Raw genomic sequence first — 17,293 nt, 5'->3', positions numbered from 1 at the left:
CGGCGCGAAGTAGTAGCCGATTCTATCTGGTTTAATCGGTAACTGATCGCATGCAAATCCGCGACGTTTCTCGCACGGGGGACGAGTCTCGCGGGGAATTAAAAACAAAAAAAAAAAGAAAGCGAGGGAGAGAAGAAAAGAGAAGAAATGTTCCCTTGGTTCTCGACCAAAGCGAGAGTGGTGATCAGCTGCGCGAGATAAAATCTTTACTTCTTTCCCGCTGTCCCTTGCGCCGACCCACGATCTCAATACACGCTCGCTCGTTCTTTCAGCCAGGCCGACAGCCAGCTCGGTCACGATCACAGACGAAACCGAGCTTGTAATTGTCTCGTAAATTCCTGGTATCGGTTTAATAGAATATAATAAAAACGCTCGGTCGGCCGATGAATTCGAGAAATTTGTTTCTTTCCCCGGTGATACGTTGCCAAGTACGTTTATAATGTATCCTCCTGGAGTAAATGGGGCAACCGGTGGCCGAATAAAGCGATAGAATCGATCTTTAACACTTTGCCCGCATGCTTTCGTGTTGAGCCTCGCTTAGGGCTGTCGTCGACGAATGTCACGGGAATGTTAACGACACCAGAGCTTCCAAATTCGGTCAGAAATCGGTTGGAATTAGCTCGGGAACGATTAACGTGGAAGCATCGGCCATGGACACCTTCGAGGCTTTCTTCTCCCTCGAAAACGCTACTCCACTTTTTTTTTTTTTGGTTCCTCGAATCAACGATCCTTAATTTCTCCTTGATGATACTCGAGGTGATCTTTATGTTAATATCTCGAGGTGGGTTTTTTCCTGATATAAAATGGTGACCTTGTCGAGATGAAAGCAGTGGCAGAGCGGGTATGAATAGCGTTTGTATTATTACGTGGTAAATTTACTCAGATGTTCCGGTGGCGTTCATCCGCGGTATAAATATTCGCGCACGCTAGCGAGACATCGCAGAATTCGAAGTCTAGAACGAAGTCGTGAAATCGTTGGCGTGCGTGGTGATCACGATGACAGTAAGTGCTGGCATTGTCCTAGTGAAAATTAATACTTATTTATTAAAGGTTCATTCGTCGATGCATTCTCTAAAATCAGAATTCGCTATTCATTCACACAGATAAATGCCTTGATTAACTACATGAATCGAAATTGATAAGATTTTATTATACCGCGTTCACCCACTAATGTATGCAAATTTCTGTTTCAGATACTCCAGGCAATAAGAGTCACGACTGTCATCGCAGTAGTGCTACTGTACGTGGCACGACAGAAGGATGATTTCGAATACGAACCAATCAAAGTTTAAATTTTATTTAAATGTACCGAATCGCTTCGTTAAATGTAGAATAAATTGATCGTGTATGCAAAATTTTACTGTTTACATTGTAATCGTTCATTTCTAACGAATTTCCAAAGGGTTGAAATGATTTAACTTCGTTGGAGTTCATATTGCACAATGCCGTTACAAACAAATGCTCCAACTATTCCATTCTGCCTTCAATTGCCCCGACTACTCTGATATAAGAATGCTTCGATCTCCCCTCTACGCTCTCTTTCATGTTCAACTGCACCAACTATTCTAATTTAGTCAGGGCGCTCCTATCGACAACGATACAAACGAAAATCGAATAAAAGCCCGACGTGTATTATTATTATGCTGATTGCAAAATATAAATCCACTGTTGGAATATTCATTGAACCAAAATTCCGAAGGATTAAATGTAATATAAATTATATACTGACTACTCTTATTTATACGGGAAAGCGAAGAACGTAAGTCGTATTAAATATTCATTCCTGAAAACGGATATTAATGTTGCTGTTGCCGATAGAAGTGGCGAGATAAGGATACGACTCGAGAGGAGACACGTTTGCTTCCTTTTAATCGCGAAATCGTATATCAACGTCACGATGAACGAAGGGCGCTGAAATAGCGCGACATTGAAGGTTTGCACGCGGATGGACATACGGTATTCGTAACATTGTATGCATATTAGACAGCTGGGCAATGGGCGAAGAAACATACCCTTCATAGTGGTCGACATTGGTCTTGTACCTTGGAAGTCTTCCGAGTTTCAGGCTCGCGAGACATCTGGATCCTGCGACCGTTTATCTACATTCGGCGCACCTTGGAGTTTTAATGAACGCAGGAGACGCACTGCGAACATTTTCCTGAAACAATAAAAATGTATGCATCGCAAGTTATATACACAAATTTGTTTGTGAGGAAGGCAACACCGAGATACATCGTAAATTCAATGGTATATAATATATAATAATTAATATATTAACGATGAGTACTAGTGACCAATAAAGGGTTGAATAATTGTGTTTATAAAAGAGAACTCGTCTCTGTTGCTGCAGAAAGAGGGAAACAATTAATTCGTATACCCGAGTAAACAAATAATCGAGAAGGAGGCTCGATGCGGCCTCTCCAAACTACGGAATTACCTGACTAAATGAAATCCAACTTGGAGGGCAGTCCGCTTAATAACAGAAATCTCGAGGGTGCCGATTTAGCTTACCCCGTCGCACAGAACGGAAGAAAGAACGAAAACCACCGACTCCCTACCCTCGCGGGGTGGCCCCCTCTCGTTCCACACCCTCACTCTTTCTCTGTCGCTCTTCTCGTCGTCAATTATTATCGTCTTTCACGGCTTCGTAGGGCTGACGCCGACGTCGCAGGCGCCCCACGATTGGGCGTCGGAGCGCTCGACGTCGCCATGGAGACCCGACCCCCTTTCGACGAGGGGTTGGCCAAGGTGGGGACGAATAACTCGCGAAAACACGTAAATTAAACGCACTATGGGGGTTGATGGGGCGGAATGGGGCCGAGTGGGTGTCTCAGACCGTGAAACATAGCCGTCATAAGCGGATATTAAACCGTGCTTCCGGGGTCATGGCTGGTCCCGGGGGCTCGTAAAAACGCCGGCGGAAAAATCCTCGCTTCCTTTCGACGAATGCCGGGATCCATCGATGCGGACGGGACGACGTGTAAATGAAATTGCTCCCTATCGGTAGCGGGATTGCTGTCTCGAACATTTTGTCAATTACTGGAAGGGTCGACGATGCTTTCTTTTTATGCATCTGTATCTCGCTGGCTCGTCCTCTCTTCGCGTCGATCCTCTGTTTCCTCGGTGCACTCCTCGGTGCAACATTTTTTTATTAATTTCATCGCCGTATTACCGTATCCAACTTCTCCATGAACTTCTCGCTATACCTCTTCCAAGCAATCGACACCGATCTTCTCCAGAATCGAACCGAACCAGCTTCGATTAACCCATAATTCAATAGGGTCGACCGCAACAAAAACGCCGGAATTTTCAATAATTTACTCCGATAAGAAAATCTCGTCTCGAACCTCCGCGGTGTCCTCGCATCGGTGGAATCGTTCCGTGTATCGATTACGCGTCCGGCGAAGGGTGTCCGAGGTAAAATAAAATAAGAATATAAACGCAGAATGGTGTATAAAGACGAACGTGGAGGGAAGACGGAGGTCCTGAGCGCGCAGAAGCGTCCCGAAGTCGCGCGACAACTTTCCCTATATGCGTTATTTCGTGACCGTCGGTTTTTCTGAGTATTGCGCGCGCCGGTACGCCGAGGTATGAAACCGCGCCAATTACCTTGTCAATTACCTCGATTGATGGTCACCGCCATATTGATTTCACAAGCAATCAATGGTTGTGCTGCGTTTTCCTAGTAGATCCGCGGCCACGGACGTATCCTCGGCTCGGAGTGAGCAATAATTCTTGCTTTTGCCAACGGATGCCGAAGACGCCTGCTATCGAACCGATCGGACCAGTAATCCCAAGTATTTCTCACTCGTACTCGCTCGGGATACCGATTCCGCGTATCCAGCCAAAGATTTAGTGTCTCATAAGTCACCATCGAAAGTCGCGAATCGCGCGAGACAAAAAAAAAACTTTATCGACACCGTACGAGACTATCTTACCGTAGGGATCTACTTACCGGTGTCTTATTAGCTGGCCAGGTTCGTCTCGATTAAACGACGCGGGGACCCTTTCTTGCTCGGCTGTCGCGATCGCGCAGTTCCCTCTTTCGCGGATATGGGCCAGCCATCGTAGTAGCGAACGGAGTGATTCTGGATGAACAAGGTAAGGTAGAGGCAACTGTCTTTTTGTCTCGAGGTTCCTCTAATGGTGTTGTTGGCATCATCAGTAATATAGAACCCAAGAGCAACACTCCTTGCAATTGCTCGTGACTAGAGTTTTACTGACCGGTAAAATGAAGTACTTTGCAAGTAATGCTTGGTAATGATGAACATTCAGTCCTCAGGGGCTGTAGTTACGTTTGAGCGTAGCTACAGTACGGGTGTATCGATCCCGAGGTACCCGAGCTATAGGGGGGCTACCAGGTCCCCACAGATACGAGATTTAAGAGATACTGCAAAACAGTACTAAAACAATGCAGGAGTCATGTAAGACAAAGTAACGAGAATAAGAATGGAAGTATTATTTAAGAAGAACTTTCAGTGTAGTATTGCATATGGTTACGCACTTTAATAAATAACGGAACGGAACGGATGAACACTGAGACTAAACGTCAAAACTGAAGTCCTCGACGCATACGGCCGCCATCTTTAGCTTCCGTCTTGCGTTCCAGTTGCGACCGGTTCTGTCGCGAACTGCTCCAATGTTCCCCAAACTTTCCCAAAGCACCGGTTGCGTCAGCGGTGAACGTATGGCGAGGAAATTATTTCCTTAACGAGGTATAATGTCGCGCGTTGAAAGTGTCAACTTTTCGCTCGGGCACAGGTGTCCTTTCGGTAACGGTGAACGCGGTCTTGCATAGATTACCGTCCCTGAGCCGTCGTCTCCCCGAGAAGGATTGACAAGTGGTGCAACGGGCCCCTGCGGCAGCTGACTGCCACCGAATCAAAGCGTGCAAGGTGTCTCGACATTGTCACGCTCGTTAGAAGTACAAATGCGCCGAGAGCCGGCTCTGATATTTACTTCTCGTCGATCGCAATCTCGAAAGGTCCTTTCGCGGCGCTGATCAGAAGCATGCCGATGCTCGGAGGTGCGTGGTTATCCTTTTTTGATAACGCTTCGGGTACCGAATGTTTTTTTAATCGGCGACGGCTGTCGCGAATTCCCGCGTCGAGATAAAAGTTCGCGCGTGTGTTGATCCGCTCGTCCATTGCGATATCAATATGGATCGCGGGCCAATAGAAGTCGAGACTCGACGATGACAGAAAGGTTTTCGTGATTCGATACGGTCCTAAGTGGTTCGATATGGAGATTACCCGTAATTCGCAGACGATCCTTAACCCTTTCAGACCTGAATCACTTTTTTCATCTCGTACTAATGTAACTTAATTTTTAGAATTACATAAAAAAAATCCTAGTGTAGTTTTCGCCCTGAACGATAATCTCGGTAACTTTTAAATTTTGTGTCTTCAACTGTGGACGCCAGGTTTGATAGGGTTAACGACATGCGTGTAATTTGGTGAAGTTGATCTGTTGCCTGAGATTGGACAGAAAACAAAAATGAACGCTCGAGCGGTCTTTTTTCCCCCATCGAACGTGCATGCTCCCTGCATCGCATCAATTTCTCTCCCGAAATCGCATTACGCGTACACACGGCGTCGGAGCCCGCATAAAGCGAGGAAACGCCGACCGTGGTACGCCGTCGACGATAACAAATATTAAATCGTCAACGTACAAGAAGACTAATTTGAGACGTCGAGGAATCGACGCCGCCGCGCACCGGCGACACGGGCCCCCGCCGTACTTCTTGTGTCGGTTGGAAAGTTTCGGCATTACCAGAGACGGAATGCGTGTAACCGCTGCCCTTTAACTTCCCGTAGGACCGCGAGCTTTAACGAACCGGCAGCGTAAAGTTCGCCAGGGGCCCGTGGACACGCTGACAACGCGAACCCGTACCATGTGGTCAATGCACGACCGTGGCCCACGGCCGTTTAACGTTCCCCGTGGATACACGAACATTCCACAGTTATTTCGAATACGGTCCCGCGGGCCGTTTTTACGTCAACGTAACTCATGGCACGACGCCGATTTCGGCTCCCGCGCGCGTGTCACGGGCGTTCATATTTTCCCCGTCGCGGCAAAACGCAAACGTCGTCGCCCGCTGCGCGTCACCTCGTTTCGAATCTTTATAGTTTCTTTATTGCCCGTCTTCTCGCGGGGTTCGGTCGAAGTCACCGCTACCAGACGCTATCGATGCCCTTAGACTCGCTTTGAACCTCGTTTGTACGTCGACGAAGCCTGGAATCCTCTCCGTTAACGAGGATTCCGGCAGTTGGCAGCGGTTAAGATTACTGCTCCGAGATGCTGATACGGTGGTAGCAAGTTATTAAGAACCAGGTGGTTCTAGTATGAGGAGGGTGGAAGAGATCTTTGCTAATAAGATACTGCTTAGAGAGAATGATCTAACACAGAACAAAATTTATTCGAAACCAGTTAAATTATTCGAAAACCAGATCAGTCTACCAGAATTTTCAAATTTTCGAATGTTGCAAGGTAATTCATCGAGTGACGCTCTGTACGAATTTTTTTGTGGAATCGATAACTATTAGAGCGGATAGATCGTTAACGGATACCATCATGGCGACAAAAAGGTGGTCAATTTGAGCGCAATGACGCGCACGGGAAGTCATAGCGATGTCAACTCACATAATCACAGCGCTATTCAATTACGGTGTCATAAAGTACGCGCATGATGGCCGGAAAAACGCTCCAAGGATCGTTAATTGCTTTCGAGATGAACGAGGAATTAGATCGCTCTCTATGTACTTGATTGCTTCCGAAGTTGCGTTATAATTTAATGCCGTGTCACGTTTCCCGTATATCCGTACATTTAATCTTCTCGTGATCCTCTTAAACCCTACTAAAAATCCTACCGAAATAACATATAGAGTTAGAACTAGTGCGTCAAGTCTGACAAATATTTCGAAAAATATTCGAAGCGACGATCCTTCAGAAATTAACCGCGAAAGGTTGTCGATCAAACGTTGACACGATTCCACCGACGCGACGGCGGCTGTTTCCGTTTCATAGTTTGTAATTACGTTTGAATTTAATTACGAACAACGGTCGACCGCTTTACGCGTAGTTCAGACTAAATTACGTGGGAATTCTGGATACTTCATTAAAGAATTCCTTTAGGCGGCCTACGTTCGCTATAACGCGAAAACGCAAACGCAATTTGTAACGTTTCTTATTTCATTTGTCGCGTCACTTGACCCTTTTCCGTTGGAAAATACATGGCCGTCGTCTTCGCGGAAACGCGCACGGAAAAATGGTCTGTCATTGTTACACGGAAAGTCGAGAGGCTCGCGTGGCTTTACAGAAATGGACAGACAACAGCGGAGCCTAGCTCGCTTGCAACTCGTATCGAGAAAACAGGGTCACGAATGTAGGTATCTTTGCAACTCGTGCTGCTTGTGCTCGTTTTTATCTTGTGAAAGGTAGATCAGTGGACGGACGCGCGCTTAATGGAAACAGTGTTACAAGTTGCTGCACTGTTGCTTAATTCGTTCGAGTGCTGCGATATACCAGCTGACGACATGACTTTTCAATTATCTTACATCGACGTTCGTGTTAGATTTCATTCGGTGTTCTAGTTAATTCCGTTCTTAATCGCGCGATATCGGAGCAAGGAGAACCAATACCACCTTCGAACCGATAAAAATGAAACTCTCTCGCTTTAACTAGGAAGTACTAAGAAGTTTACTCCGAGACCACGCGTGCCATAGTTAACAGTTTATCGACCGTTAGCGTTTGGGCATGTGTGGAATTAAATTTAATATTGGGTTGTCCAGAGGGAGAACTATCACTCTCGATTCCTCAACAGTTGTTGTTCGACTTCGATTCCTTCGATGCCTGACCTATTACGAGGATCCGCAGTTTCCAGAATCCGCACACCTCGGCGTTCGTCGAAATCAAAAATCGGCGTGTACAAGCATTCCGCGGGGTGCGGCGCGCGCGCGCGGTACCACCATGGCCGAGATCAGCACGAAATGGCGGCTCCTTTGTTGGTCCCTGTCCGAGCGGTCATCGCCGAGGGTTTTTACCCCGTCGGAATCCACGAAACACTTTTACGTACGCGCTGGGCCCATTGAAATGCAACTCGCGTTCCCGGTTGCTCCGTCAGCTCTTCGTCCCCTGTGCCCAGGCCCCTCCCCTCCCACGCTCGATGCCTCTCTGCGGAAGATCACTCCCCGATAAACCACTAATCTGCCTCTCTTTCGGTGCTCCCGATCAATCTTGTCGTTTTTCTCGATCGCCAGGGGAATATCGACACGGACATATAAGTACCGCTGAACGATAAAGACTCTGAAATAAACGGGGTGGTCCCCGCGGTTAGAAAGAGCGAGGAATTGGGAGGGGGTTAGGCGGCTACCGAAGCTTATTAGTTATTTTTGCATCGAGGAATTTGTTCGCCGTTGATGTCCTCTCGCTTGGACGATTGGGACTTGCCGAATCGTGGACCGCTGTCGACGCGATCGGTAATTTCAAAGGAATCTCGTAGACGTTCCGAGCTTCGTGAAAATTGCGATCGCTGGCAGGAACTTTTAGGACGATCTAATACAATGGAAAATACGGACCCGATCAGGGGTTGCTAGTTCCGTCGCCATAATTTGGTTTAATCGTCTTCTCGAGCAGTGTCTTTTTTAACTTGATTTACAACCTAGTCGCTTTGAAATCTAGATAAGAGACAGGAAAACGTGTAAACGACCGGCCACGACTCGAACCGTGACCGTACGACGAGAAAGAGGCGGTTCTTTCGAAAAGCGAATCGAAGGCGCTCGATTCAGGGCCAACGAAACTGGGCACAATAGCGAAAAAGGTTTATTGCTCGTAAAACCAGACCGTTCTTGCGACCGGGATTGACCACACGCGGCATCCTGGGAATCTGTTCATTTATTTCGCATTAAACCTGGACGAATTTTATAGCCAACTAAAGTCGGACGCGACGACAATGTCGTTAAGATACCCGTGGATAATGGATTTATCTTGGCGCCGACCACCTCTCGCGATGTCGCTTTATCCCAATCCCTCGAAACTCCCTTGTTTTCGACACTGTACGACCTACCCTAGGATGACGATCGACGTATGAACAGGCGACTAAGTAATTTAATCGAAAGTAGCTGTAATTTGTGAGTAGGAAATTGTTCAAATGCGCCCGTGATCACGCACAAGTTTTACCAAAGTGGATGAGCATTAATTGAACAATTGCACTGCACGTCGAATGAGTGATTCTCCGCAATTTCATTTGCACGAAAAAAATTCTGCCGCCCTCCCCGCCCTCGCTATTGACTGCGAATACTGTCTCTATTGTGTAACGAGTAACGGAAACATTCCTGAAATGCCAGGCAACTCTCGAAATCAACAGCATTTGACGCTGAAAATATCGATGTTCTCGAAGGGTTAATTACTGATGCGTCAATATCCAATAGGTATTTATCGAATTCATTCGCGGGGTAAATTCGAGATATCCCTGTGAATTTCGACTCGTTCGATAGTTCCCTTCAAACGCGAACGACGACTGCAGCGAGCGTTCTGCGAAGACCGCATTTTTCGGTGAAAACCATTTCCGCGACTTTGAATACGAAGCAAACGGAGGTAATAAAACACTCGGACTCGCGGTTTCTCGTTGTACTTTGCATCGTTCGCGAAGAATGACTGATTTCTATGGTCGGCACAATCAAAGAGTCGCATTGCTAGAGTTCATTATCGCGGAAAAACCATAGCTGGTCTTTTATGTCGTCGGAGAAAATCGAAACGACGATTAGCGACGCGAGAGGAAACGCCGGGACGTTTAAAAAGGAATGCGCCAATCAATCGACACGTATGAACCTTTATAATTGTGTGGCTCGATCGCCTTTTTTCGACGACGTGAAATGACAGCCAGGAATGAGGGCCACTCGGTTCGTCCATTTCATACGAAGTTATGAAGCAATTCAACTAGAACATGTTCTCTGTCGCTCTTATATGCTTTCTTTCTCATTATTGGTTCGTCGTTTGGATAGCCTTTACGTACAAACGAATATACCAATTGTTTGAAATTCCGCGACGGTTGAGGGAGAGGTTGCAATTGAAGCATTAGAATAGAAACAAGAGGGATAAGCGCGTACACGTGTTCGAAAGATCGCCAAGTGTACTCGTGTGTTCGTTAACTACGGAGATAAGGTGCCTATACGTAGGTGACACGTGCTACGAAAATACACGCCTAAGGACTACTCGGAGGGAAGCGACAAGATAAAATTAGAAGGAGAGAAAAGCGCGTCGTCGAAACGTTTGTTTTACGGTGCCGCCCGGTTCCACGACATTCGCCGCAATTTTTCTTTCCACGTCCACTTACGGCACGGTGAAACGCTCCGATTCGGTGAACAGAAGGGTCTGTTCGGTGAATTAATAATATCGTCCCGAAACGTCAAATAACATCGCGAGGAAATAAGCATTCGCGATGCTTCTTCCATTCGTTTCCACGTGGGTCGGCTTTGACACGCGACACTTGTGAGAAAAAGAGAAGGAAACGTGCGGACTGTCGTGTAAACTAATATTTCGTTGAGTTTTTGAGATATCGTGTGGAAAGTTAAAAAAAGTTGCATGCTATTGAACGTACTGAATCGTACTGAATATCGTTTTTAGAGGAATGATAATTTGAATTTCTAATAAATGGAAAATATTCGTTTGCGTACATACCCGTGCTGCGCGAAAGATTGTGCGAATTCTTTGGTACTAGATTCGAAATATTTGGTAGAATATTTCTGAAATGTCGGTGTAACGCGTCTACGTTCATCTCTGTGCAGTAACGTTTCTGCGTCCTCGCAGACGATATCGTTAAAACGTTATGAAATCATGAGAAATTTTAGAAACATATTTCTATTCATATTTTTTCTATAATTCTGTTTAATTTTACGATTCATACTGCAGCGTTCACGGAATAAAGAATTGATCTACGTATGAATTTTGCTCGTCACTGGCGCGAAAGGGTAATGGCGGGCACGATGAATTATCCGCTAGTTTTGTTACTCGCGTAACTCATTTAGCGAACACGCAGCCTCTTGTACTCCTCGTTCTCCTTGTACATATTTACTTTTTTCCGAGGGAACGGCGTCTCCGAATGAGTTATCGCGGCGAAGCCTCGAGCCCCACTCAATTATCTTAATGAGCAGAAACGCCAATAGCGCGCCACGTTTTCGGGGCTACGTCTTTATTTTTAAACCTATTCCCGCGTTGACGAATTTGCGGACGCCAGTCATCCTCTAAACGGAACGCCCCTGGGAAAAGTTTCCTTTCCAAGATTTTTCGAACACTGTGGTTTCACGGTACTTCAACTTTATACTACTATCTACTTCATAGAGTAAGGGGTAAGAAGAATTGATTTTAAAAACGTTCTTTCAACAATGGTCCATAAAATTTTGATAAAATCACGAAAGAAAAACGTAGTTATTCAGTTTGGCTTATAATAGGCCCATGTATCTTCCGCTCCCTTGCAATCTCTAAATTCCTTCCGTCGATTAATAGACGAAACTGGTCACGATTTTTCCAAATAAAATAACACATTACGTAACGACGTAGGAATCGTTAAAAGCGAAGAATTTTAATTCCCGCCTGATCACGCATAGAAAACCATTCTAGGAAGATCCAACCATAGTCTTCACGGAAGAATGCATAGCTTCCACGTGACGGGCAGTGCGTTTGCTCCTCACAGGGGCAAATGTCCCATTAAATCGACGGTTATGTTCCTAACGGGATTTCCGTGTGCAGGAATTGCGCGCACGTAACGTGTCACCTATTCGACATATCCGTGTATCATGGCGTCCGCCGCGCGGTCACTTGATCCCGACTATGAATGAAATTTTGCCTCGTTCTGCTTGATCTGTCTGGTATTCCACGCGAAAGTATTCTTCCGTCAACGTTATGCATTAACTCCGTCGTGACCGAGCATACTTGACCCTAAACGACTCCGAGATGCTTCGAGATACAAGAAATATACGCCGCACGGAGTAATTACACGATCACCTATGCGAGGGACACGTCAGGCATCTCCAGCATCCTATGGAAGTTGGACGCTATTTAAAAACGTTGCCATTTTAAATACGAGCCACCTCTATCATCTCCAATGCCTCCTTGCTTTCCTCCGAGTTACCTAGAATTACCGCGAATCTTCGATCGAAACCGTGAATTCCAAAGGACTTTTGACAGATACCAAATTATACAAATCTATCTACGATAAAAGGAAAAAAAGGAACACGGAAATCTTGGCGGCGTCGATCCGTTCGGATTCCGAAGGGCGAAAAACTATTTCTGGTAGTCACGTGCGAACCGCAATCCCGCGAAAGTCCCCAGCGCCGCGTTTTCTCTTTCCCGCGTCGGTTAACTTAGATTCCACGACGAGCCACCCATCAAAATGATAAACTCCTCTCCTCCCATGAAAGAAAGCGGGACGTAACGTCGGTGCATTTATTTTCGTACACCACTTTCCCCCGCGTCGGCTGGATAATAGCTCGAAATTCCTACTGGGGTCTGCCAAGGTGGGAATGTTCGATTCGTGAGTAAATCAATCTTTCTAATCCGATCGTCCGTGTTACTCAACATTAATATTTATACAAATATACGCTTAAAAACATCAAATCTACCATTTAATTTAAACAAATTTCTTCAATAGATATAGAGAGTACGAATATTTACGGGATTGATTGTATGTCATCGAACAACCACCTAGGGTTGACTCTACCTTCGTCGAATCCCGCGATCAATTCTTTCCGTACAGGAACCGTACGTTCCCACCGCGAGGCCGCGACAGCTAGAGGACCATGGTGTCTGTTCGTTCCAGTCGTGGCGCCACCGATCAAGAGATCCGCGTCGGTATGGTAGAGTCGTCGTTCGATTGCGGCGTTGCCAGTTCCACGGGATTCCGACTTCGAATGGAGGGGGGCAACTAGCGACGTTGAAACTGGAAATACACGGTGTAACGGTGGTGCGCAACGAGGGCGAGGAAAAAAAGCGGTGTCGCGAGAACGTGAATTCGGTCAGACCTGGTGGACACGTGGGTCATGTGTCGGTCGCACGTCGCGGCTGCACGCGTCCTTGCACGACCCACGCGACGTCGCGGTGCCCTAGCTCGCGGCGTTCCACGAAATTACGCAATGACGAGTCGTCACGATGGAAGACACTGCGTGTTGTGAGGTGACACTGGTGCTCCGTTCGCTCGAGAGCTTCTTCGGCTCGTTTCTCGTGGACGAACAGTACGTTGGTCTCGGATGATCGAGATTCCACCGTGTTAAGTTTGCGTGGCGAAAGAGTTCTTCCACGAAAACGGAGCGGAACGGTCTGACGACGACGGTTCTCTGTGTTCAAGGTTACCAGCATGAGTCTCTGGCCACGAAGACGATTTCGTGTCACTCCGCTACGAGCGTTGGCGGCGTTTTTCCTGATGGTGGTGCTGTTCTGGTACAGCCTCAGTCGGCAAGAGGCGCCCAGACAACCGTGCAGCGTTCCTGAGGAGTTCACGGATAAGCTCCACGAACTTGCCTACAGGTGCACACGATTGACTCCTAACTGCTGACCGTGGATAAGCTCTTATCAACAGCGCGGTTGGCAGATAGGTTTTATCGTAGCAGAATGGCTGACTACGGTTGCACGAGGGGTGGCCTAAGTGTTGCATGCGATTGGTTCGGTCTGTTGGATCGAACTACTTGAACTGTTTGTTCATTTATTGAGCATGTGGCTCACAGAACTGGATAAATTGTATTCATTAATTACAATTGAGTAATCATTGAATGCTTGCTTTGCATTGCTTTGCTTTTGCTTGCATATTCCTTTTCGTCCTGACGTCCCCAATGTGGGTGTCGGTAGTCTGTTGGGCCTCCCTATAGTTTGGGCATCTCGGAATCGCTAGAGCTGTACCGTAGCTACGATTAAACATAGCTACGGCCCCTGAGGACCTCAAATAGAATAGACATTAAATTCGAATACAATCGCTAAACGCAGAGATCATATGTATACATATCCGAGAAATACCAGATAATTTTGAGCAAAGATGCATGATTGCGAACAAAAATGGACCGATATATCGCTCTTGGCACTCGAAGGGTTAAGCTACGTAGCAAATAAACCCGGAAACGAGGCTGCTTAAACCTTAATTACTTTCATTCTTCGGCAGAATTCGAATCACCGACACGTTAACCGTGTATCATTGCATTACACAGATAAGCATACATCCAATTCCACGCTCACGAGCTTTTCACCTGATTCCCTAATGAATCACGTTCCTCATTTAACGTCACGAGTCGGACAACACCGCATTCACAAATGTTATTCCGCCGCGTTCCGAATCGTTTCCGTTAAATCTGCCATTAAATTCCCAGCCCGTTACTCGCGTATCCGTCAAATCTGCTGATCCTCTAAACAGCGAAACGGGGTCAGACGTGGGCGGCCAAAAGTTCCCTTTAATTACGAACCGGCGAATCGTCGATTTCGGTTTCGCGGTTGGCAGGGGAACATGCAAAAATTATTGACTCGGCTGGCGTTGGTTCCCTCGTACATGGACATTGCTTGCGATTGAAACGTCGATTCGATGGACGCCGTTAACTATTGCGCCAGTGGACTAAAGTCGGAATTATTTCTTCTTTGAATGAAGTTAAACGAGAGTCTTAAACAAATTGATTATCAGAGCATGTGGACAAAAAGTCCATGATGGAAGGTGTACTAATTCGTACACCAACCATCGCAGTTCCTACGCCAGTTAAACCTTGGAAATGTACATATATTGGTCTTGCTAATATGCACGCCATTAGCCTAACACACTCCTACTGTCGATAGTCTTGGCATGTGGAACCAATCCTCCCGCTATCAATTTCCTCAATCTATATAATTAACGTCTGGTGCGTGTGATCCCCGTAGGGCTCACTTGGTGTTGGCCAAGTTGGGCATCGTGCACTTTCTGTGCCTCGGGGGACTTTGGGGTCAAGTTCGAATCGGTCGCGCGCTACCCTGGGCGCGTAAGGTCGAGCTCTGCCTGGTGGACACGCTAAGAGACGACGTCCTAATCACGAAAGCATTCCGCGAGGTTGGCCTAAGCGCCACGTACCTGCACGCAGCCGGAGTGTACCGAATACAGGAGCACGAAGTCGGCGAGGACGCGCCCAAGGTGGAAGTTGTCGTTTTCGAGGAGGATGCGGTGGTGAGCTCGCCATTAATTATTATGGCATGGCTTTAATTTAATACCTACCCCTAATAATTGCAAGGGTACACACAGGGTGATACACAGCACGTATCTAAATCAAACACAAATCTACTCAAATCCGTGATATCGGTACGATATGGTTTGAAATGTTAAGTATGTTACAATTGTCGGTAGCATCACCGAATTTTAAATATTCTTCGTTTCGGAGACACGTATCATTTTCTGTGAATTTCCTGTGCTCTTTCCATTTACAAAAGGAGACACACATCGGCGACATGCCACCGATTGTCGAAACGCGCGAACTCGTAAAATCGTTCAACGTCACCAACTAGCCGTGTTATTTGCGAACGAACATGCGAACTTGTAACGATTCGCGGACCTATCGCGAGCTGGAAATTTAACGCCGCAGTATCGTCCGTTACGATTACGTTATAAATTCGGCGACGAGTCGCGAATATTTTGTGGGATTTACGACGCGTGTTTTACGTATGGTATAACTAGGGCAACGGAAAGTTGCTCTTTGGCATGGCTTTTGGCAATAAAGCGGACGAACTTTCCTTTGCTAACATCGCGTGGCTTTATTACGGTATAACCTGTTAAGGGCCGCTCCGTGGGAGAGAAAAATGTGGAACGCGGGTACATCGGGATGATGTAGGACTTCTATGCCGCGTTATCGTACAGAATAGGAATCTTTGGAAGCGATCAGTGCGGGGTAAATCGCGATAAATCGCGAAAGAGACGACGTAACTTTCATTAGAGGAATTTGTCAGCGAGCCTTAATTTTAGAGGATAGTCTATGTACTTAATATTTCTATAAACGAGGAAGTTTTTTTTTTCTGTTGCAGACGCAAATGGTAAGGAGAGTCGGTTGGACAAGAAGAGTACTGCCTCCGGATTGCGAGTTCTCCCCTAGCCTGCAATGCTTCCCGCCACAGTTGGTGATTCCTCCCTTACCGGCGAAACAGTTCGGTGGACGACTGATGCCTGTACCTAGGGAGGGTATAGAGCTCCAAAAATATCACTACCCTAATGACTGGTGGCTCGAGGTGAAGCCCACCGATTGCACCGAGCCTCAAGAATCCGGCGCGTAGTACTAGGTCTCGTTGCGACGAGAATTCGCGCTCGAAAAGTAATCCTATCGCCAAAAAGTTGTCCACTGGGACTCCTAAACTGGAACAGGATCCCTCAGCTAATCCTATGGACGAGATCAGTCTCGGTTATCTCGGTAACCAAATTTTCACCGATCGATTTCGTTTCTAGCGATACGATCCGCATGAGAATTTGAGGATACGAACTGTGGATGGTACTAGTTTTATTGTAAAACGGGTTATTTATTTGAAATGATTGCCACATTTGGAGTATCGAACTTCCATTTGTAGGAATTAATTTTCTTCCAGTAATTAATTGTTTCATGAATGTACACGATGAACGGATTCCGATAGCATCGCAGACGGCTTTAGGAACTTTAGGCTTAAGTCTATGTCTGTCCTTTTCGATAGCGCAGTATTTCTCATGGACTTTCGTATAAGTACAACGGAAAGTGAGACTAATAAGTTGGATAACCAACTTAACACCTTTCGATATAAATTGCATTATTTTTCTCACTTCACCTGTAAATATATGCCCTCTGGCAATGATTCGATCATCCCCTGATCGAACGTTATACATAGTCATTTCCATTGGTAGATCCTCGTAACAAGTATGGACTTCACTGTCTTCTTCACGTCACGTGTAAATAACCTAGATGAAAGTTAAATACTTATAGACTAGAAAAATTGTTCTTTCGTCACGTGCAAAGCTTGATGAAGCAAGACTAAATCATCCTTGAACATTTCTCACTTTAATTTGAAGATCTTGATTCGAAGCGTCAAAACACACACACACACACACACACACACACAGAGAGAGATAGAGAGAGAGAGAGATCGATTATACGCTTTCCTCAAAGCTTTGATAGTAGAATTATTTATACGTATTCGTACTGTTTTTTATACACTATACCAAGGAAGAAAAACATCTGTCGCTAGGGTTTTTTTTAAGTTTTCTACATTTCTAAGCGCGACACCTCTCTCGAACTGACGTTAAGTTAATCTTTCGGCTGTAAGAATATACCGAAAGTTACACCGT

General features: G+C 46.1%; 2 protein-coding genes across 5 annotated transcripts in view; both read left to right on the top strand.

Moving 5' to 3' along the window:
* Window positions 1–1,355, top strand: part of LOC128896063 (protein vestigial) — an 82,500-nt gene extending 81,145 nt beyond the window's left edge. For all 3 annotated transcript variants that reach the window (XM_054159214.1, XM_054159213.1, XM_054159217.1), the window contains exon 7: window positions 1,194–1,355. The gene's annotated coding sequence lies outside the window, so the exon portion shown is untranslated. The remainder of the gene's footprint in view (window positions 1–1,193) is intronic.
* An 11,577-nt stretch (window positions 1,356–12,932) lies between these two features.
* Window positions 12,933–16,945, top strand: LOC128895909 (uncharacterized). 2 transcript variants are annotated; one of them, XM_054158899.1, is made up of 4 exons: window positions 12,934–13,226; window positions 13,340–13,518; window positions 14,884–15,163; window positions 16,012–16,945. In XM_054158899.1, the coding sequence occupies exons 2-4, from the start codon at window positions 13,349–13,351 to the stop codon at window positions 16,255–16,257; spliced, it is 696 nt and encodes a 231-aa protein (XP_054014874.1). In that variant the 5' UTR covers window positions 12,934–13,226; window positions 13,340–13,348; the 3' UTR covers window positions 16,258–16,945. The 2 variants fall into 2 exon arrangements, with proteins under 2 accessions (XP_054014875.1, XP_054014874.1); XM_054158900.1 differs by having other exon boundaries at window positions 12,933–13,518.
* The last annotated feature ends 348 nt before the right edge of the window (window positions 16,946–17,293 follow it).

Source organism: Hylaeus anthracinus, unplaced genomic scaffold (genome assembly GCF_026225885.1).
Source record: "Hylaeus anthracinus isolate JK02 unplaced genomic scaffold, UHH_iyHylAnth1.0_haploid 5, whole genome shotgun sequence".
Lineage (NCBI taxonomy): Eukaryota > Metazoa > Arthropoda > Insecta > Hymenoptera > Colletidae > Hylaeus > Hylaeus anthracinus.
Note: the sequence above shows the minus strand (reverse complement) of the source record. Positions and strands in the feature narration are given on the sequence as shown.